Raw genomic sequence first — 20908 nt, forward strand, 5'->3', positions numbered from 1 at the left:
GAAGGAATATTTATCATTTACAAATGAAAAGTTTAAATCTTAAAGGGACTGTTTGTAAGAATCAGAAATGCTTGTTAACAGCGACACCTGTGGCCGTTAAGTCAACGAAAGTCAGCGTCGGGCTCGCGCTTGCTCGCTCTAAATAGACTTGAACGAGCATCGCTCAACACAGTGAGGCGACACACGTCAGCTATAACCACAATATCACTCTATATTTCACCTGCTTGGCAGTAATGTTAGCTGACCAGACGGAGGTCTCTCCATGAATCACTGCTGATCCTAGTGTTGGCTTTTCCTGCTTCAGCCTCCCGACCGCGGCCGGAGGGAGACACCGGCACCCGGTTGGAGACGATAACGTTTCTCGCTGCGGAGCCCCGTCACTTCACAAGACACAGAAAACCTCTGTTGGTCTGGAGGAGCTGCAGCAGTTATTTCTGCATCAACGTCCATTGTACATTTACTAGATATTCTCAGAGCTATGAAGTCTTCTGCAGTGTGTAGTGTGCCCGCATGCACGTGAGGTGGAGCGAGCTCAGTGAAGGCAAGCAGGCAGAGGAGCAGAGTACAGCAGAGACTCCGGCCCTGGAGACCAAAGCTATGGTCAGCGGCCAACACTGTTTTGCAAGACGGGCTTCACTAGATATAACTTTGCGGTTTTGTTTTTTTCCGTGTAGTTTGTGTTGGAGTCTGAGTCTGAACAGCGTAGCCACACGCGAACGCGCATATGCGACCGCGCATGGGACACCGACCCGGGTGATTTATACATGTAAGAAGTTACAAACAGTCCCTTTAAGCAATAAAACACACCATTGCTCAATTCAATACACTGAGGAGTTTTGGTGCTACAGCCTTACTTGGTCTGGGATGACCAGTAGCTTATGGTGGCTAATGTTAGCTAATGTTAGCAAACTTTAGGTAAATATTGCTGTATAACGCACATCACTGAGTAACTTCACTGTATGACTCTTCTTCACTTGTGCTCCTGTCACATTAGTTAAACATTTTAACAAAAGCCAAACAATAGCTTAGCATTTGGCCTCATCGTCACTTGCAGCCACAAAAGTTGCATCTTGCTTGAACTGACCTAGATGGAACTGTGTTTGTTAGGGAGTGACTCGTCATATAGTTTTACAATATCTTACACTTTTCAGGTTCTCTATAAAGAAAAGGTCCTGGGGAAGTTTTGTGGCCAGGAAAATTCCACTGATCATCCCGGCACAGAGACGATCTTTTCTCCAGGCAACGAAGTGACTCTCATATTCAGAACAAGTGACTCCTCTCCACAGCTCCAACAGCACATTGGCTTCTCTGCTACCTACAAGGCTATAGGTACAGCTTTTCTGGTCACTGCCCTCTTCTCTACAATGCATTATGTCACCTAACCTTCAAGAGAAATTCCACTTTCCAGGCATTTTGGTCAGTATGATTGATATCAGCAAACATATACGTATAACAACATTACCCTTACGAAAAAGTAGTAGACTTCAATTTACTGTTATGAAGTAAACTTAAGTTAAGTTCAAGTATACTTTATGTAGTAAGTATACTAATATCAATGTACAAGTAAAAGTATATTTGTAAGTCTACTACTTCAATCTTGGTACTAAATTGGCCCACCTTTTAGTTTATAAAAGTATACTTTTAAGTGTACTTTAAGTGTAAAAATAGTAATCTTTGAGTGCACAACTAGTTTACATCTAAGTTGTATTTTGTAAAGCATGCTATACTATGAAGTGAACTATACTAGAAGTGAATTTATAGGTATACTGTTATAATATACTAGTTATGTAATTGTAGCTCACGTTTTAGTTTTAAAGTATACTCTCAGTAAACTACTAGTTTAATAGTTTTTACTTCAAGTATACTTGTAAGTTTTCTTTAACTTATAGTACTTAGCCAATGATTTATGTATTACATAAAGAGATTTGCTCCTTTTTCTATTTGACTTGATGTTTTGTGATGAGATAAAAAAAATATAAATATATTTTCTCGCATGTCTCCACGGTGAACGGAGAATACAAAGACGTAGAAAGCCAAATATACTTAGACTTTTTTCTGTACTTGTCAGTAAAAACCAAGTATACTTAAGTATAATTTTGTCAGGTATATCTCTGATAACTACATAAAAAGAAAACTGAAAGCATACTCTCTTATTTTAAGTCTAAAGGAAGTATACTAATGGCACACTTGAATAAAAATCTTTTTGGTAAGGGTATCTCTTTAATCTGGAAATAATCAAAGAATCAATCAGTGAATTCACCATGACTTCTGTCATCGTCCTCTAGGATGTGATCAATCATTAAGCAGCTCCAAGATTTATCTCTCTCTATTGATGAAATTATAACAGTCTTGATTGTGTGTTGATCTGCGAGACTTCTTCAAATTCTACAACTGTAGATATGTGCTTAATGTTTTGTTATCATGTCCTTTCCAGCGGTGAAATGTCCATTTCTGGGGAATGTGGGCTAAATGCATTGTGACTCCTGTCTATCTGAATATTTCTACATCTGTGTGACCTGTGATCAAGGATACAAGCTGATGATCTCTGGCAACATATTAATATGTCCTTGTTTTGTTCTTCTGCAGTAATTGATTGTGGAGAACCTGAACCTTTGCTGAATGGAGGCGTGACCTTCCTGTCTGACTTTCAGAATCGGTACGGTTCTGTTGTTCAGTATCACTGTAATGAACCATTTTACTCTCTCCCTGGGGGCGCAAATGGTGAGATATTTATATATCATTACAAAAATATCATTAATAAAAATTAGCATTTTTAATATAGCTTAACTAAAAATAAATGCCACCATCTTGTTCCCTCTGGTCTTCAGTTAGTTTCACCTGTGAAGCAGACAGGAAGTGGAGATCCAACCACAGTGATGTCATTCCAACATGTTTACCTGGTATTGAAAGCCTGTGATACCTAATCTAAGACACTTTAATTCAAACATGAAGTCTGTGTCTGTGTGAGCTTAAGTTATGTCTATCTCATCCAGTTTGTGGCCAGCCCACAAAACTCATCTCTACCTATCAGAGGATCATTGGAGGCAGTGACGCTCCAGACGATACCATCCCCTGGCATGTGCTAGTGAAAGTACATCATCAAGGCGGAGGAGGCATGGTGATTGGAGACCGCTGGATAATGAGTGCAGCTCATGTCCTAACACTGGGAGATAAACCAGCATCAAACGAGACTGTACGGGTAAGTGTGCGACTATAAGTGTTATCTTTCTGCCCATTTCCTCCATGTTTTTGAATTAACATTTATTTACCTCTATGCTGTTGATTTGCAGATTTACATGGGACATACTGATGTTGATACCCTGATGGGCTCTCCTGTGTTTGCTGCCTCGGTCCACACTCACCCTCAATACGACTACACCAACTTCAACAATGACATTGCCTTGGTCAAACTTCAACACCCAATCACATTCAACTCATCCGTCATGCCCATATGTTTGCCAGCAGAGGGTGCCACATACGTCACTGGCGCGATGGGGTAAAGAAACAACTGAGAGTTCTCATTTCATAATACTGTATAATCTATCTTATATGACATTATATATTTTATCCATTTTAGTTTTGTGAAATCAGTCATTTTACCTTGCATTGAAATCTTTTTTGCTTTTTTCCCTCGTTGTGCCAAATTGTGAATCTTGTCCAGCTTCTGTGCGGAAGACTATGATTAACTTTTTTCTATTGAGTTCACCATAACTGTCTCTTCTACATTTTTTTCAGACTGACGTCAGGCTTTGGCAGTTTACAAACCAAGCTGCGGTACGTGGAAATCCCTGTGGTGGATCAGCAGACATGCAGTAGTAGTGGATCACTTGTGACAGGTAACATGTTTTGTGCTGGAGTCCCTGAAGGGGGGAAGGACGCCTGCGGTGGTGACGGTGGAGGCCCCTACGCCCTGAGAGACGATGGACAGTTCTGGGCTGCTGGGATTGTCAGCTGGGGGACTGGCTGTGGAGAGCCAGGAAAATATGGGTTCTATACCAGAGTCGCCAACTACATTGACTGGATCAACAAGACTATGCAGGAAAACTGAATTTACTATATTTCATCACTAAGTTAATAAAACTTGTGTACTGAACAAAACCAGAAACCAAATAAATATAGCTAAATAAAAACAAATGAGGAAGAATAACTTGGCTCATAATATTTATTTTATGTTTTATTTATTTTATGTTTATTTACATAAACAGCAGACATGGAGCAACATTATCATTCATTCGGAGCCGTGTTTGTGTCCATATGATGAATGTAAGTCCAGTATTTACTCTTTTTCTAACTCTGGTTTGGTCTCCAGCCAATCCTGAGGTAAATATCTCAGGAGCCTACTGTTCTTTACAATATTTCTGGATAGTCACACAACATACATAGGGGAAACCAGGGTTACTTTAATTGCAACATAAATGTTACATAACACACACATCACCACCTTATAGTGAAGAGTTCAAGCTAGCTAGCAAGCTAATATTGCTATCTATAACGTTATTATCATAACAAAGTCAAACATTGTTTTTTTTTTACTGTTGGTTAGCTATAATGTCATACATAGTCAGATTTTCGTGTGTGTATACAACAGTATTTTTCCGGGAATGTTACCACAGACACCCATTTCATAATACTGCAGATGTGTACATATTGCAGTAGGGAATGGGAATGTGACGTCACCGACAGCAATTCGGCCATTTTTGAAGGATAAAGGGTGAAAGTGCCTTTTGCTGGCTGTTTATCGCAAGTGTCAAAAGGTAACAAAACACTGCATTAGTATTCCACTAGCATAACATTAGCTAACTTATCTTTGTCCGGATGATGTGTAGTTTGCATTTGGCTTGTAGATTTGAAGGTCATATACCTACCCGTTTGTAAATTGGACATTGGCATCCAAAGATTTACATATTTTGAACTGCTGACAGGTGTTCACTAACGGCAAAACACATCAGTGACCGTAATGGGTGGCAAGCTGTTAAGGTCCTCCTAATTCGTAAGGATCGATATCATGAACTAACTTGAATATTATAATTTATCGCCCCTTTGCCTCTGTCAGTTGTCTTTCACATGTACGTTAAACATTTCTGATGATGAACCGGAGGAAAACAACCAGTCAGAGCCGAGCTGGGCAGCTGTCAATCACTTACAAACTCTGATCAAACAGTCAAACTGGGTAGCGCTGCTACTGTAATGACTATTTCTCTCCTCAAATGTTTCCAGAAACATCTTGTAGTGTACTGTTTAACTGTAAAATGAGAAAAGTTTGTGACCCGGCAGCCATGTTGAGATCACTTGAGGAAATACCAAGCACCGCCCACCAGCCGGAGCACAGCCAATAGGAACGCTCTCGCTCTCTGAAATGACCTGTGATTGGCCAAAGTCTCCCGTCATGGGCTAGATTTTTTAAAGCCTGAAAACAGAGCCATGAGGAGGAGCAGAAGTCTAGTTATCTCTCAGAACACTTGAATTACAATATGCTGAAAGGTTATTATGGAATTTTTTGCCCAATGATGCCAAAAAAACTCTGCCTACTGCAGCTTTAAAAGACATTTATTTTATGAAAATCTTCGAGATTGACACTTTAAAACTTAAAAACCATCTTGTTTCCATAGTCACCCATGATGACCTGCTCTGTGCTGCTCTCTCATTGGAGGATCCTGTCTGCTCAGGTTCACGCTCTCTCTCCTTCACTGCGCATGCGCCCGACAGCGAGACAGCTCCTGCACTACCTCAAGAGTTTACTATCAAATTATTGTAAAGCCTGTTAACTGCTGTACAGCTATTGTACATTATGGATATAGGATGAAGGAAAGGCTGTAAAATACTCGGACTGTAGAGATGCAATGAGCTGTTGTTAGCTGTTGAAATCAAAAGTGAAAGTGCTTTTGTGCTTTTGCAGCACGTTGTTTCACTTTTATCTTGTCGTTGCAGCATATCAACGTTAGCTTTTAAACTTTAATTCTTATAAAAGCACGGAAACGAGACGCCATGGTGATGATTGAAGTGCTTTTGTTTGGATACTTCCTGACGTGCGTTTGTGGTAAGAACAGTATAATCGTGTTCATGTTGATGCAGCTCTGAATGATGTTGGATATAAACGCAGTAAAAATAAATTGACCTTCAGATTGTGGAGCTCAGTGGTAGGCTACACTTTTTAGAGAAGTATTCACAATGTCTTATAGAGCTTATTTCGTCTGTGTGAATTCCTGGGACACTTCCTGGAAAGAACCGTGTAATTATTGGTAAAATACAGTGTTCATTTTGTACACTTCCTGGTATTAATTGAATCAAATGAACTGCTGATGTAGTCTAACCTATATTTTAGGCTATACAGTCTATGCTCTAAGTACATAATTTGTCTAAATGTATGTTAACAGTTATATATATATGAAGAAAAACGTTTTCAGTAAATTAATGAATATTTAATAAGATTTAAATGGAGCAGTTTGTTAAAGTCTCAGGTAATCAACAATTTCTTTTAGGTTTAACACAACTAAACAAACTAAAATTAAAAATAATAATAATTTTAAAAAAAATAATCCGATTTTTTTCTTAAAGGGACTGTTTATAAGAATCAGAAATGCTTGTTAAAGGGACTATTTGTAACTTTCAGAATTGCTTGTTAACAGCGACACCTGTGGCCGTAAGGTCAACGAAAGTCAGCGTCGGGCTCGCGCTTGTGCTCGCTCTACATATACCTGAACGAGCATCGCTCAAAACAGTGAGGCGACACACATCAGCTAAAACCACAATATCACTTTATATTTCATCTGCTTGGCAGTAATGTTAGCTGACCAGACGGAGGTCTCTCCATGAATCAATGCTGATCCTAGTGTTGGCTTTTCCTGCTTCAGCCTCCGGGGCTGAAGCAGGAAATGAGGGTCGGTGCCGGGGCTGAAGCAGGAAGAGAAATATTATGGTCTTCCGACTGCGCCCGCAGGGAGACACCAGCACCCGGTCGGAGACGATAACGTTTCTGGCTGCGGAGCCCCGTCACTTCACAAGACACGGGACACCTCTGTTGGTCTGGAGGAGCTGCAGCATTTATTTCTGCACAAACGTCCACTGTACATTTACTAGATATACTCAGAGCTAAACTAACTCTTCTGCAGTGTGTAGTGTGCGCGCATGCACGTGTAGAGGTGGAGCGAGACAACGAGAATACGCGCGGTGTGTGAGTGAAGGCAAGCAGGCAGAGGAGCAGAGACTCCGGCCACACGTGAGCGCGCATATTTTTGCAAGACGGGCTTCACTAGATACAACTTTGCGGTTTTAGTGCTTCCGGGTAGTTTGTGTTGGAGTCTGAGTCTGAGCAGCGTAGCCACATGCGAGCGCGCATGGGACACCGACCTGAATTGATTCATACGTGTAAGAAGTTACAAACAGTCCCTTTTGATAGTAGTCTTTTCTTTATCTTAGATTTTTTTTTAAACCTTGCCTTTGTTTCTCAGCTGACAGGGTTGCAGATGTGGTACTTGACTGCACGCTGGTGGAGGAGGGAGTTGGACTTGGTGGAATGGGAGGTGGCACACAATTCACACGGACTCCAGCCACTCTTGTCTTAAGAGACGTCGCAGTGGCTCCTGACGAATCACTCGAAACACTCACTCCGTTTTTGCCGCCTTCGATCCCTGACCCAGATGCCATCCTGTTAGAAGCCACAGGTTCGCCCTGCCTTCTCTACATAGAAAGTTTGGTTTAATATAAGCACTACCATGTGTTGAACATCTTCTATCATCCCTCTGTGGCAGTGTCGTCACCTGAGATCCCTGATGCACATGTGTTGCTCCACGCCGACTGCAATGAGCAGGAGGTGACGTGCGAAATAAGCCGTTACTCACCTTATGGATCCCAAGAAAGTTCAGAACCAGCTTATTTCATGGTTTCTATTAATGTGGAGGGAGTTGAGTTCAGCACTGCGTTGATTCTGCAGACTTTGGCGGTGGAGAAGGACCAGTCAACCCTCATACAAAACAAACTGGGCCTGCCTCTTGGCCAGTCGGGAACTCTTCTGACGGAGGGTGAGATCCTGAGTTTAATATCCCGTTTAATCTTTTCATTGTATCGTTCATATTATCGTTCTCACTAATTTTTTCCTCTGCTGTTGTGTTTGCTTTCTGTCCCTCAGTGATATTCTTGGTGTTTTCCCACATAAAGTCTGTATCTGCCCATCTGAGAAGCGATGTTCTCCTCAACTGTGGCTTCAAGCAGCAGGAGATACCTTTAGCGCAGGAAGTGGCCGTTGAATGGCGACTGCAACACAAGGGGAAAGGGGGGAAAGTGCTTGAAATGAAGACGAGGCTGGATGAGGCAGAAGGGAGCACAGTGGGTGAGTGCTGTTTGAACAGGTGTGCCCTCTTCTGCCAAGTGGCTGTTTTGACATTAAACCAAAATAAACTTTAACTCTACATATTTGGGGTCAGGCTGTTCTCATACAACATTTGTCGCTATACCTACGAAAAGTAATGCGCTGTAATTGTTATATATTTGTATGAAACAAACAACGAACACCGCATACAGTAGGTAGGAGGTCGGGGTGGATGGGTGTGTCAAAAAACGACAGACTTTCACCCAGGAGGGTGTTTATACCCCGTGTGAAAGAGACATCAGCGTTGATTTATTTGTCACGTAATGTAACTTCCGTACTTAAGTTAAATCATTTCCAAAGTTATTTGAACCCAAACCATCAAACTAAGTAGATTTGTTGCCTCAAGTAGGGATGTGACGGTGAGGACATTTTCCCACCGGTTAATAAACTCGTGACAACACCGGTGTTACCGCTTACACCGGACATTCTACAAGAAAAGATGAAAAAGTTTCCACCCGACGCCGCTCCGCCACGCACACTGGCTGTGCCCGCTCCATCTTCCGTACGGCAATTGCCTCATTAACGTTATGGTTCCCTTATAGTGTTGGGTTTAAATCTGAAATATTGACAAATCAAGCGCTTTTGCTTTTCGCTTCTTCACCAAATCCTCCGCCATCGTCTGTCAACTCTCTCTGGTCCTGTGTGTGAAATCTGACTCCTGCTACTCTGTGCTGAGATTCCGTACGGAGCAGACACTTTCATTTTCAGATTGTAATGTCCGTCATCCGATTATGTATTGATAACATGCCGCTGATACGCCAAAATTAACTAAATGGGTTTTATTTATTTTTTCATACGGTATCATATGAACTGTTGTATGAGGATACGTTGTTGGGGTATATAGACATGTTAACCATTGGTCTAACACGAAGTTAATGCAGCAGAATAAGTAAAAAAACATTTAAAATTGTTTAATTTCAAATGTTTTACATAAATTATCATGATATTACATCATGAAATTAGCTGTCAAACCACAAAACCTACTACATGGATGAGGTAACTGAGACAAATACAGACATACAGTTTAACATGAATACTATTTATTTGATTTTAATATGTTTGTAATTAGGATTTCTATTCTCATCGGTTTCTGTCAAGAAATTCCTGTCTTAGTATGGTCAAAAGCTCCAGAACAAGCAAGTAAGAGGATCTTGAGATGAGATTGTTTTGTAAATTTCTGTTTAATTTTCTGTCGTCAGTTCATGCAGAAAGGAAGGGATCAAGCGTGGATGTCTCCCAGGTTGTTGGTGAAGGTAACGCCTCTGTGACTCTGACCAAACTGAAGGCTTCGGATGAGGGGACGTACATCTGTACCGTCAGTGTTGGCCTTTTCCACGCCCAGCAGGTCATTCAACTCCATGTTACTCGTAAGTTTCACGCTAATCTCCCAATTCAGAAAAATCCACTGAATGTCTTTCAATTCAACTGTTTCTCTTTGTTTCAGAACAACCTGATGTTTCGCTCTCAGAGGAGAGGTTGGTTTTGACAGCATCGCCCCAGACGCTGAGCTGCCACTGCACTAAATACTACCCACTGGATGTTCAGGTCTGTAACTAGCGTGATCTTAGATGTAGCTGTTAACCAGCACATGTTCGATGTCACTGGTTCCCAACTTGGGGGCCCCGACCCCCACTAGGGGCCGCCAAAGTTTCACAGGGGGTCGTGAGGCCTTCTTGATTTTAAGGAGTGTAAGAAAACTTTTTTTTTAATATGCAGTTGGCTTAAATCTCAGGATTTCATTAATTTCTGCAAAAAAAACATAATGAAATTGTTGTTTTTAAAGTTTGGATTATTATTAGGGCACGGTGAAGACCTGAACACAAGCTATATCCACAGAGCCTTCCCTCTCTGCTAAACAACATCGTCCTGCATTAGAAAGGTTCACAGTTAAAACAACCAAAGAGCTTATAGAACAGTGGCCGAGCGTCAGGGAGAAGAAAACACTGAATTTTTCAAAAAAGAAACCTATTAAGTATGTATGATTGTTAGAATTAAAAGATATATATGTATAAAAGGTGCTATACTAATACATTTGTATTGATTGATTGATTCACAGGTCATAATTGTCTGCTTTCTTCTTCCTTTCAGATGGAGTGGTTGTCCCTCTCTCCTACAGACACAGAGCCCACAGTGCTTCCACATCAAGGCTCTCTGTCCAGCCATCGACAGCATGGTGACGGGTCTTATTCTCTGTCATCTCACCTCACTGTGCCCTCCAGTGTCGCCCCTGGGACTAAAATCACCTGCAGGGTGTCTCACCCAGCCCTGGATGCTCCTCTCTCCGTCACTCTGGTGGTAGAAAGTCCAGAACCAGGTATTAATGTGTAACTGTGATGTTGTTTATCTTTATATTTTTAAAGGGACATTTTGGGAAACATGACATTTGACATTTGGGAACCATGCTCTGTTGCTGAACAAACAGAGCAATAAAAAAAAAGTTTATTTTGAATATGAAACCCTTGAAATTGTTGATTTGCGTTACATACTGTGCACTGTATCTTGTGCTTAATGTCAACCCTGTATAAAAATCCTTAAATGTAGCTTGTGACCGCTCTGGTTATGTCAAACCCTGCACTAAGAATCTTGGTATTTTATTTGACCTCGATTTTAAATTTGATAAACAAATAAATGCTGTTGTTAAGTCATCTTTTTACCATTTTAGAGTTTTAAGCAAGGTCAAGCACATTTTTTCTTTTAGAGATTTCGAGACAATAATTCATGCTTTTATTTCTTCTCGCTTGGATTATTGCAACGCACTATATTTCTGAGTCAGTCAGACGACTATGGAACGCCTTCAGCTGGTGCAAAATGCGGCCACACGTTTGTTAACAAAATCAAGAAAATCGTGCCACATTACTCCGATTGGTTACCAGTGAAATTTAGAGTTGACCACAAGATTTTACTTTTCGCTTGTAAAGCTTTGAACAGGTTAGCTCCAGAGTATGTCAGTGACCTTTTACATCCCCGCTGTCCTCCGAGAACACTGAGGTCATCAGATAAACTGCTGCTTTCCATCCCTGATAGTGGTTTGTGGCCGGGACACGTTGTGGAATCGCCTCCCTGTACATGTTTGATCAACCGGTGCCATCGAATGATTCAAATCCAGGCTAAAAACCCACTTATATTCTCTGGCTTTGGGTGTGTGTTAGATATGTCAAAATGTGATTTTGTCCTTGTGTCATTTGTCAATTTCTGCCTTTTTCCTTTTTACGGCCCTTTGGTCAACCGCGGATTGTTTTTAAACAATGCTATATAAATCAACTGACTTGTCTTGTCTTGACTTCACTGTTCTCTGTGTCTTTCACTCTACAGGTTCCTATTGGGTGGTTCTGGGCTTCCTGATCATCACTGTGCTCTTCTTCTACCAGGTCATGAGCTAAGATCGTAGGATATATTAATTATTAATCACGACTTTAAACTGAGCCCAGAGAGACTGCGTTTGTGTCATTTTTGAGTTTGTAAATTATTAGTGATTTCATGAGAAGCCATCACCGGTTCTTTTAACTCCTCTAGGCTTCTACTGAACTGAAAATGCAATTTTGGAGAAAAAAATGTATTTTATTATTTAGCTGTATAATTAATTTGCTTTACAAATTTGCCTGCAACAAAACCTTAAATTAAACTATACTTTTCAGCAAAAAAACATTTTTTTGTCGCACATGAATTACCCACAGAAGTTCTGGATGTGAAGAGGTTATACTTTATCTTTTGGAGAGGCTTTTTCTGTTGCACTATTTTCATTTGGTACTCTTCTTTTAAATGTAGCCTCTGTTTTTATGGCTTGTTTTTGTGTGTGATATTGCTACTATTATTCATTTTGTAATTTACTTTTCTTGTATTAAATCTGGAAACTGAAACTCTCGTAGACAAATAAAAAATCTGTGTATTGTAATAAGAAAGCTGACATCACTTGAAGTGGAGAAGATTTCGGAAAAACATTTTCTAACAAGGTCTAAATTGGCTCAATATGTTGAGAGAATATAACAAAGGTCAGCACTCAGTTCAGTTGATGATTTATTTATTGGCATCAGCAAAAGTGGTAAGCATGCATTTGTTTTCGCAAATCCAGTTGCATCATCTTACTGCATTTTCAGGTTGTAAATCACAAAACATGTTCTCATATCTCATGTGGTAATTACCTAACAATATTGCTGCACAATATCATCAGATAATTATAACTAACTGCTACAATTATGCATCTTAATTTGATCAACTCTCAAAATCAATGCGAAGAGAGGAATCTTAGCTTTTCTTTTCCATCCAACAACCCCCCCAAAAACCTGAAAGAATTCATAAGCACATTTTCAGGAGCATAATCTGACATGTGTGCACTATTTGTTCTATCCATACAATACTACATGATTTTAACAGTTCACTATAGTAGCAGTTGTTTGCCGTCTCTGAATATAATTTTTCTCTCAAAAGCAAATGAAATTAATCAAATTTGGCAAACTCTTGAGCATCATTGCATTGCATAAGCAGTAATTATCAGATCAGAAAGACATTATACACAGGTCGTTTAAAACCACTAACAAAAGAAAATGTACAATCGGCAGTTAGATTCAGAAATGGCAGATACACAGATCACACAAATAGGCAAAACTATGGACACGGTTTGCCATGCAAGTTAGAAACAAACTCATTTTGCATTTACTGCAGGCGAGTCTGTTTTTATGTGAGTGACGGGGGGGGGACGGGGGACGGGGGACGGGACGGGACGGGACGGGACGGCCGGGTGGCTCTGGGTTTCTAAATCATGTCCTTTCTCTTTCAACTTAAACAACAATTTAACAACCGCTTTGTCTGCACAACTTCCAAAATAAGTTGTACCTGTTTTGTTGGTTTTGTTTTAATTTAATGTGACTCTACACATTCATCTGTCTATGGCTGTGACTCTGTCCAAGTCAGAGTTAGGATTCCTTCCTCTGGGTCGGTTCATGTGTACAGTAGATTGTCTGTTAGTGGCTGCTTGTCAGTTTGTCTTGCTGTGCATATCACTGTACCACTAAGCAGAACTACTACCTGTACTATGCTTCTACCTGTGGTGCAAAAACCAAGCACCAAGCATAGTTATACTTTATACTTTATCAATAATTGCTTATCAGTCCAAGAGTTTGTCTCATTTATACAATGCTTTCTACTTTTCCCTGAATCTCTTCTTCCTTTCCCTATACTCTCACACAGTCTCTTTCCCCTTTTTCAAATGTCTTTCTCTCATTGTCGTTACTGAACGTTGCAGAAAGTTAGGCAGGAAAGGAAAAAAGTTACTAATAAAAGCCTATCAGCTAAACTCGGGGGGAAAAAAAGCTATTGGCTACAATGCTTTGGATCACAATTACACACACACACACACATACAACAAAAATGATCCTAATATTAATCTAACGTGACCTTGTGTTAGTAATTAGCAATGACGGTAGCAGTTGTGAGAGAAGGAGTGTGTTAGTTAGGCATGTCAGTATCAACTTACAAATGTAGGACTCTCAAAAAAGGTAATATGAAGAAGCTTTGGCGTATCCGGGGTAGAAAGGACTGCAAACTCTCCCTGCACACATTCACCATCTGTACGTTGTACATTTCCCCCCGTAGCTCCGTTCAGAGGTTCTCCGTGTGTTCCCGTGTCACAAGAATTTGTACTCTCTCCCTCCTTCCCTTCCTCTCTTCCTCTTTCACTCCGCCTGCTGCGTCCTTCAATAATACATGAGGTGCAGACACAGGAGAGAAGTGAGTGAGACTTAACGCCAAAACAGTGGAAGAAAGCAACAAGGAGGGAGGGAGAGGGGGACAGAGAGAGCGGAGACACCTATAAACACTACTGTCATGTAATAAGTGCAAGATGGTTTAATGGAAGACTGTGTGAAGAGAGGAAGGAGAGGACGGGTAAAAGGGGAGGAGTGGCGCTTGGGTATCTTTTTTTTTTTCTCTTTCCTCTCATATTCTCAAGTCCATATCCATCTGTATTGATGGGCTGAGCTCAGTAGAAGAAGTACACTGCAGATGAAGGAGAGAGGGAGAGGAAGCCATTAGTCTAATGGATCTGGCAATACACCACTTCAGACAAAACAAGAAGACAACAGTCAGCTGAGCTCTTCTTCTTATACAGGTTTGTTTTTACTGGTAAAATTTGCATTATAACCATTATTTACTGTAATTGGACGTCATGAACAATTGACGGATCAGAGCAGACGTAAGCAGGCCAGACATGGGCTTATTAGGGCATGAATACAAATGTGTTGGTTCTGTCTCTCTGTATATTAATTTTCTGTAAAATTAATAGCACTAGTACATCAACTATACTGACAGACTGAAAAACAGGATCCTTTTCTTCATATATCTGTTCCTCTGCTGCTGAGAGAAAAACACTTAAAGGAACAGTGTGTAACATTTCGGGGATCCACAGTATTCGCGGAAATGAAATCTAATATTCATAACTACATTTTCATTAGTGTATAATCACCTGAAACTAAGATTTGTTGTGTTTTCGTTAGCTTAGAATGAGTCCTTCATATCTATATAGGGAGCGGGTCCTCTTCACGGAGGCCACCATGTAGCTCCGTCATGTTTCTACAGTAGCCCAGAACGGAGAGACCAAACACTGGCTCTAGAGAGAGCCTTTCACGTTTTTACGTTACTTGAAGGTTTACCATAAGTCTCTGACGCGTTTGGAAAGGGAGGAGTGAGCAGAGAGGTATTCAATTGGTTGCAATCTGCAACCTCACCTCTAGATGTCACTAAATCCTACACACTGTGTCTTTAATAATAATCATCTGCTTTTTAGCCTTTAAAGCCTTTAAATCATTCTGTTAACTATAGACCTATCAATAATGTAGAGCTGCAACAATTAATCGATTAGTTATCAACTATTAAATTAATCACCAACTATTTTGATAATCGATTGATCGGTTTGAGTAATTTTTTTAAGTAAAAATTCTCTGATCCCAGCTTCTTAAATGAGAATATCTTCTGGTTTCTTTACTCCTCTATGACAGTAAACTGAATATCTTTTAGTTGTGGATAAAACAAGACATTTGAGGATGTCGTCTTGGGCTTTGGGAAACACCGATCGACATTTTTCACCATTTTCTGACATTTTATAGACCAAACAACGAATCGATTAATGGAGAAAATAATCGACAGATTAATCAACAATGAAAATAATCGTTAGTTGCGGCCCGACAATATTGTATTAGTATCAAGATGCTACTTACAGAATATTATTCCAACCACAATGACTCCAATGATACCCATCATGATCATCATCTGAAAGGAGAAAACAATAACATTTACTATAATGGGAACTGTAACTGTGTGGAGTTCAAGGCCTGCAAACAGAAAAGATACAACAAAACGAAACATTTAACACACTTTAGTATTTATTTATTAATTTATAGAGTCTGTAGTGAAAACTCTACAATAACAGACCTATTTTCCCCAAAGCATCTGCTCAGTCTTCCATAGCATCTCATTAACAGATTAATGTGTGGAGAGCAGGATCCCCACGACACACACTGTGTGTTCGCCTCAGCGCACCTCAGCATGAACAGATGTTAAATGCTTTAAAATAAAAAAGCTGAGGGTCCTATTCACATTATATCTCTTTGCACCACATACAAATCCGCATGTTGTCAATTCAGACTCTGATTGCATTGTGTGTTTCTTTCAGTAACAACAATCTGTTTAATGGAGCCACACTTAAGTGCCCACCTTGCAGTTCTTCCACCAGTACTTGTTCTTTAGCTTAGCTGCGCAGCTTTCAAACTGGGAGGCTCCGGCTTGGAGAGCGTCCGCTCTGTCATCCAGCTCTGAAAGCTTCTGGTCCCTTTCCAAAACCTTGTCTACATTCACCCGCATGATATCCACCACCTAGGCCACGCAGCGGCGAGGATGAGACAGCATTTGGCAGCGGTGGAGGGGAGAGACAAAGAGGATGACAAGTGTGGTTAAAAGAAAGGAAGCGAAATATCACAAATGAGAGTCAAATAAGTAGTCGCAATCCACCAGAGACCTTTCCAGTGAACATAAGAGCAACAACAACAAAGCATTTTTACATGCTTGTTTGTCTCTGGTCCAGTATAGCACTGTGCATATACAGTAAGTTCTTTAATTTTGACGCATTGCATGTAAAAATCAAACTCTGGCCCAGAGTCCTAGTCTGGCCTGGTCCAGCTCACCTCCTCGACTTGGGCCTGTGTCTGCTGTAGCCTTCGGTTGCTGGAGGTGTTGGGTGGTCCACCGCCTGGGGCTCCATCTGGACCAGGGGCTCCTGGAGCACCGGGTGCTCCTCCTTGGGCGGCAGCATCTGGGGCTGACCTGAGGAGGAGCACGAGGAGGAGGAGGAGGAAAGGGGACCATTTGGTATTACTGATGCATTAGAGAGCACTTCATTTTAATCTAATATGAAAAAGACTAATAAAAAAAAGGATGCTACTTTGCCAGTTATGGAGGAGGGGTAAATCCACCACATGGCAAAAAAGGAGAAAACTGCATATTATGCATGGGAGACTGGGCATGTAGGGGGAGGAATGCAGAAAATAGGATGTGAAGGGTTAGGGATTTGAAAGATGCAGTGGGATGAAAGTAAAATATAGGCCGCAGATGGGAAGCAAGAAACAGAAAGTCCTGGCTGGGATAGAGAAAAAGAGGAGTTGTTGTGATGGATTACAGAGAGTTGAGTGGGACGGAGAAGAAAAAGGGTAAAAACTGGAGGGTGATTTGCAGAAAAGGGGAAAGGGTTAATCCAGCAGGGGGAAGAAGAGGTTTTAAAACTGAGCAGACACAAGCTGATGGACAGTTTAAATCACTAACACTGCAGGACAAAAAAAAGCAGATAAGGAACAAGAGTGTCTTATGAACCATCACTAATTTGACCTCAATCTCTGACCCACAACATGCTGTGTTAACAATTTTTTTTTTTTTTTTAAATCTGTGGTGTAAAATTATCTTTAAAAAAACTAAATTTTTTCTTCTTTCTGTTTGTTTTTTTTCTTTTCTTTTTCTGTAGCTACTTGCCAATTTTGTATTGATTAGTACATGAACATTTGTGATTATATTCTTTTACTCTAATGGTAATCTATCAATTTGTAACCCCACCCTATATAATTAAACTTAAATACCAATAAAAGAATTGATTACAAAAAAAAACTCAATTCAATTCCACCTATAAGGCTTTATAAACAGTGGGACAGCAGTCAACCCCATGAATACATAATTTAGTGATGGTGTGACAGAAAATTTCACTTGCGTCAGCTAAAACAGATCAAGCTGAAAGAAATCAGTTCAGTTTCCAACCAACCCACCATGGAAAAAAACATACAATACCGGTTTCAATATATACAGGCTCATTTGATCCAGAACAGTTATTGAAGAGATATTGCTATTGCGTAAAGAGCGCAGCAGAAAAGACCGCATTAATACTCACATCTTCTCTGCAGCTGTTTGAACTGACTCACAGGCAGCAGGAGGAGGAAGAGGAGGATGAAGAGGAGGGTGAGGAGGTGGAGAGGGAGGGTCTCAAGTACAACACGAGAAAAAAACAGTAAGATCACAGAAAGAAAAAAAAAACAAGACAAAAAATGCCTAGGAAGTGGTCCAAACCAAAGGCCAAATATTCAATTAGTAAAGTGCGTAAAGGGTCTTTGCGCAGTGGAGGAGAATCTCCTAGCGATGCATTTATACAGAGAGTCGTCTGCAAAAGTACCGCAATACACCGAGATATACACTGTATGAACGGACCGGGTGATAATTCACTGTGAGTCTGCACTGGAGAAGAGGAAGGATGAGAAAAGTACTTCTAGATTATAATCCATCCAAAGAGAAATCCACGGATGTTTTATTATATTCCTGCGTGCAGCTGCAGCTCCTCCGAGTGAGTCTCCCCCTGGATGCTGAGGACGGAGATGCAGCACTGATTGGCTGGTTGTTTGAGTTGCTCTCTTCTAAAAAGCTCACTGGCACAAATGCCGTGCAAAATTAAGAGATGGAAAAAAATTCAAAAAAAAAGTCCAGTCATGAGAAATGTCTGTCTTTTTTGATTTCTGTCGCCCCCCCACCTAACTGTCGGATGTGAGTCTTGTGGTGAAGTGCGGTAAAGTGCTGTGGCTCTGTGCTGCAATAATGCGTCTCTCCTCCTCCTCCTGCTTCACTTGGATCGTAACGACAGTGCGGTACCCCCCTCCCCCTCCTCTCCTCTCTCTCTCCTCTCTCTCTCTCTCTCTCTCTTTCCCCTTCCTCACACTTTGCAGTACTGCAGCTCTCTGTGTCGGATAGGGCGGCAGGACGACACTGCGGTACACTGGAGATGCTTTCATGGAGCAGTGGCGTGTCCACAGCTCTCTGACTGGGGGGCCCATGTGGGGCACCAACTCATGCAGGGGTCACATGAAGTACACTTTGGAATAGCATTCATTTACCATTTCTGTCTCCACCACTCTTTTAATTACTAACATTACAGTATCTTACAGTTTTTGTTCTTTTTACATTACACAATTTAAAATAAAAAGAATAAAAAAGATAAATGGACCTACCGATAAAAACACAACACAGAGGGTGATCATACAAATGTAATGTAAAGCTTCCATACCTTATTCTTTAAATCCTCAAGAAGAAATTGTACCTCCAAAAGTAGGCTGTCAAAGTAAACATGATAATGAATAACACGTTAATGCGAATTAGTTTTAACGCCACTCATTTCTTTAAAGAGACTGTTTGTAACTTTTTACACGTATAAATCAATCCGGGTCGGTGTCCCATGCGCGCTCACATGTGGCTACGCTGTTCAGACTCAGACTCCAACACAAACTGCACAGAAGCACCAAAATCGCAAAGTTATATCTAGTGAAGCCCGTCTTGCAAAACAGTGTTGGTCGCGGTCGGAGGACGCAGGGGAGACCGTAGCTTTGGTCTCCAGGGCCGGAGTCTCTGCTCTTCTGCCTGCCTGCTTGCCTTCACTCACAGCTCACTCCACCTCACGTGCATGCGCACACACTACACACTGCAGAAGAGTTGGGGAGCATTTTGGAAACATTTTCTTGGGCGCTACCCACATAATCAGCTGTGCTGCTCATCCCACAAATGCATGATCCTGAAAAGTTGGACATCATTTTGAAGGTAAATAAACAGGCTTTCCAACGATGTAAAATACAATGCCAATTAGCATTCTAACAAAAGAGAAATAATCAACCAAACACAAGTTTCCGAAAAAAAATTTCCCAGTTTATATAACTAGCTAACTACGTAAGTTAATAACCCACTAAGTAAATTAAGTACATTTTCATCATCGATTAATTTGTTGATTGTTTGATAAATTTTTTTGTCAATAAAATGTCAGAGTAGTGAAAACAATTTAAAATTTCACAGCTTGTCTTCAAACTGCTTCTTTTGTTAAACCAAAAGTCCAAACCCCAAATATATTAAATTAACTACGAGAGGAAAATCACCAAATGTCAGTATTTTGCCTAATGACTTAAACTAGTAATCAGCTATAAAAAAATATTTCCAGTTCCAATTTCCTGTCACTTGATTAATCGTTTCAGCACCAACTTCCAGGTGGACAGAATCACAAATTCACTGTGGTCAGTGAGGAAACACTGACGTCACAGGCTGTTGTTGTCTGACCTGGATATAAAACTTTATGAGCAAGGGAAGGAAGAGTAGCAGGAAACAGGTTGATTATCTCCCTCACAATGAAAATTTGACATTTCTGAAAGGTGGTACATGCAGCATGTAGAAAATTCTCCTTCCTGCCCAGTTCTAGGGGGGCGGGACTTAACCTCGACCTCTGAACTGATAAGAAGCCTTAATGGGCCGTGCTCAGTGTCGCCAGATTGGGCTGGTTTCTGCCCAATTGGGCTACTTTTTATTAAGTCGGGCAGTGAAAAACAGCGTTGGGCTGGCAGATGAAATTTGAGCTGATGTTGTCAACATGTGGCAGGGTTTTGAAAATATTGTGAAAGCAATATTATTAACAAGCTTTTATGGTCAAAAACACAGATACTAAATTCAGTAAACTTTATTGTGTCCACTCACTCATATTATTGACTCATTTAATTTGAGAAATATTTGACTGACATGAGTTGTATTCAGTCGTCGTTAGGGATAAAGGAGGATGTACTTACATTGGTGTCATCATCTTTGACATTGGCATGGGTATTTCTGTATTTGGTTGTCGGGCTGCACTCTCTGTGGGTTGCTTATAGCCTATTTATCTAACATTTTATCATTGGTTATTTGCTGCAAGTATGAAGCTTTGTATTATGATTTGTTTTCTATTGCATGTGTTGTGGTTTAATGTTGGTTTCTGGCATGGTTATGTTTTGGGCTGGTTTTTATTGAATTGGTCGGGTTTTGAGATGTGATTGAGCTGGAAACTGTCAATCTGATCTGGCAACACTGGCCCTGTTCAGTCTCTCCCTTTGTTTGCTGCAGCATGTTGGTCTGCATGTGAAATCCTCTACCTTCTCCAGTTGACTGTGCACCAGATGTATTATTTGAGTAAGTGATGGATGTTTGTTATGTTATGGCTGTTTCTTTAATCAATAGTGAATG

The 20908-nt window shown here is 40.6% G+C and overlaps 3 protein-coding genes across 3 annotated transcripts in view; 2 read left to right on the forward strand and 1 right to left on the reverse strand.

The window, feature by feature from the left end:
• LOC141779841 (uncharacterized) overlaps nucleotides 1-4147 on the forward strand; it is a 28388-nt gene extending 24241 nt beyond the window's left edge. The window contains exons 27-32 of the mRNA XM_074654871.1: nucleotides 1152-1329; nucleotides 2587-2721; nucleotides 2829-2900; nucleotides 2994-3199; nucleotides 3291-3496; nucleotides 3736-4147. Coding sequence (XP_074510972.1) covers nucleotides 1152-1329; nucleotides 2587-2721; nucleotides 2829-2900; nucleotides 2994-3199; nucleotides 3291-3496; nucleotides 3736-4048 — 1110 coding nt within the window. The 3' untranslated portion in view covers nucleotides 4049-4147. The remainder of the gene's footprint in view (nucleotides 1-1151; nucleotides 1330-2586; nucleotides 2722-2828; nucleotides 2901-2993; nucleotides 3200-3290; nucleotides 3497-3735) is intronic.
• A 1522-nt stretch (nucleotides 4148-5669) lies between these two features.
• Nucleotides 5670-11897, forward strand: tapbpl (TAP binding protein like). Its single transcript, XM_074653353.1, has 8 exons — nucleotides 5670-6037; nucleotides 7449-7661; nucleotides 7749-8018; nucleotides 8126-8326; nucleotides 9565-9732; nucleotides 9810-9910; nucleotides 10454-10679; nucleotides 11678-11897. Exons 1-8 carry the CDS (start codon nucleotides 5986-5988, stop codon nucleotides 11743-11745), a joined length of 1299 nt encoding a protein of 432 aa, XP_074509454.1. The 5' UTR covers nucleotides 5670-5985; the 3' UTR covers nucleotides 11746-11897.
• Nucleotides 11898-13059: 1162 nt separating this feature from the next.
• On the reverse strand, nucleotides 13060-18545 carry vamp1b (vesicle associated membrane protein 1b). The gene is made up of 5 exons (XM_074653365.1): nucleotides 17784-18545; nucleotides 16537-16675; nucleotides 16070-16228; nucleotides 15574-15625; nucleotides 13060-14356 (listed from the first exon to the last, which is right to left on the reverse strand). Coding segments are annotated over exons 1-5 (369 nt in total). The 5' UTR covers nucleotides 17786-18545; the 3' UTR covers nucleotides 13060-14339.
• Between the last annotated feature and the right edge of the window lie 2363 nt (nucleotides 18546-20908).

This window comes from Sebastes fasciatus, chromosome 12, assembly GCF_043250625.1.
Source record: "Sebastes fasciatus isolate fSebFas1 chromosome 12, fSebFas1.pri, whole genome shotgun sequence".
NCBI lineage: Eukaryota > Metazoa > Chordata > Actinopteri > Perciformes > Sebastidae > Sebastes > Sebastes fasciatus.

Coding starts and splice junctions, on each gene's coding strand:
- tapbpl (XM_074653353.1), top strand. CDS start 5,986: ATGGTGATGATTGAAGTGCTTTTGTTTGGATACTTCCTGACGTGCGTT. Junction 8,327..9,564: donor GGCAGAAGGGAGCACAGTGG/GTGAGTGCTGTT, acceptor TTCTGTCGTCAG/TTCATGCAGAAAGGAAGGGA. Junction 10,680..11,677: donor GGTAGAAAGTCCAGAACCAG/GTATTAATGTGT, acceptor TTCACTCTACAG/GTTCCTATTGGGTGGTTCTG.
- vamp1b (XM_074653365.1), bottom strand. Junction 16,229..16,536: donor CACAGGCCCAAGTCGAGGAG/GTGAGCTGGACC, acceptor TGCGTGGCCTAG/GTGGTGGATATCATGCGGGT. Junction 15,626..16,069: donor ACTGGTGGAAGAACTGCAAG/GTGGGCACTTAA, acceptor TTCTCCTTTCAG/ATGATGATCATGATGGGTAT.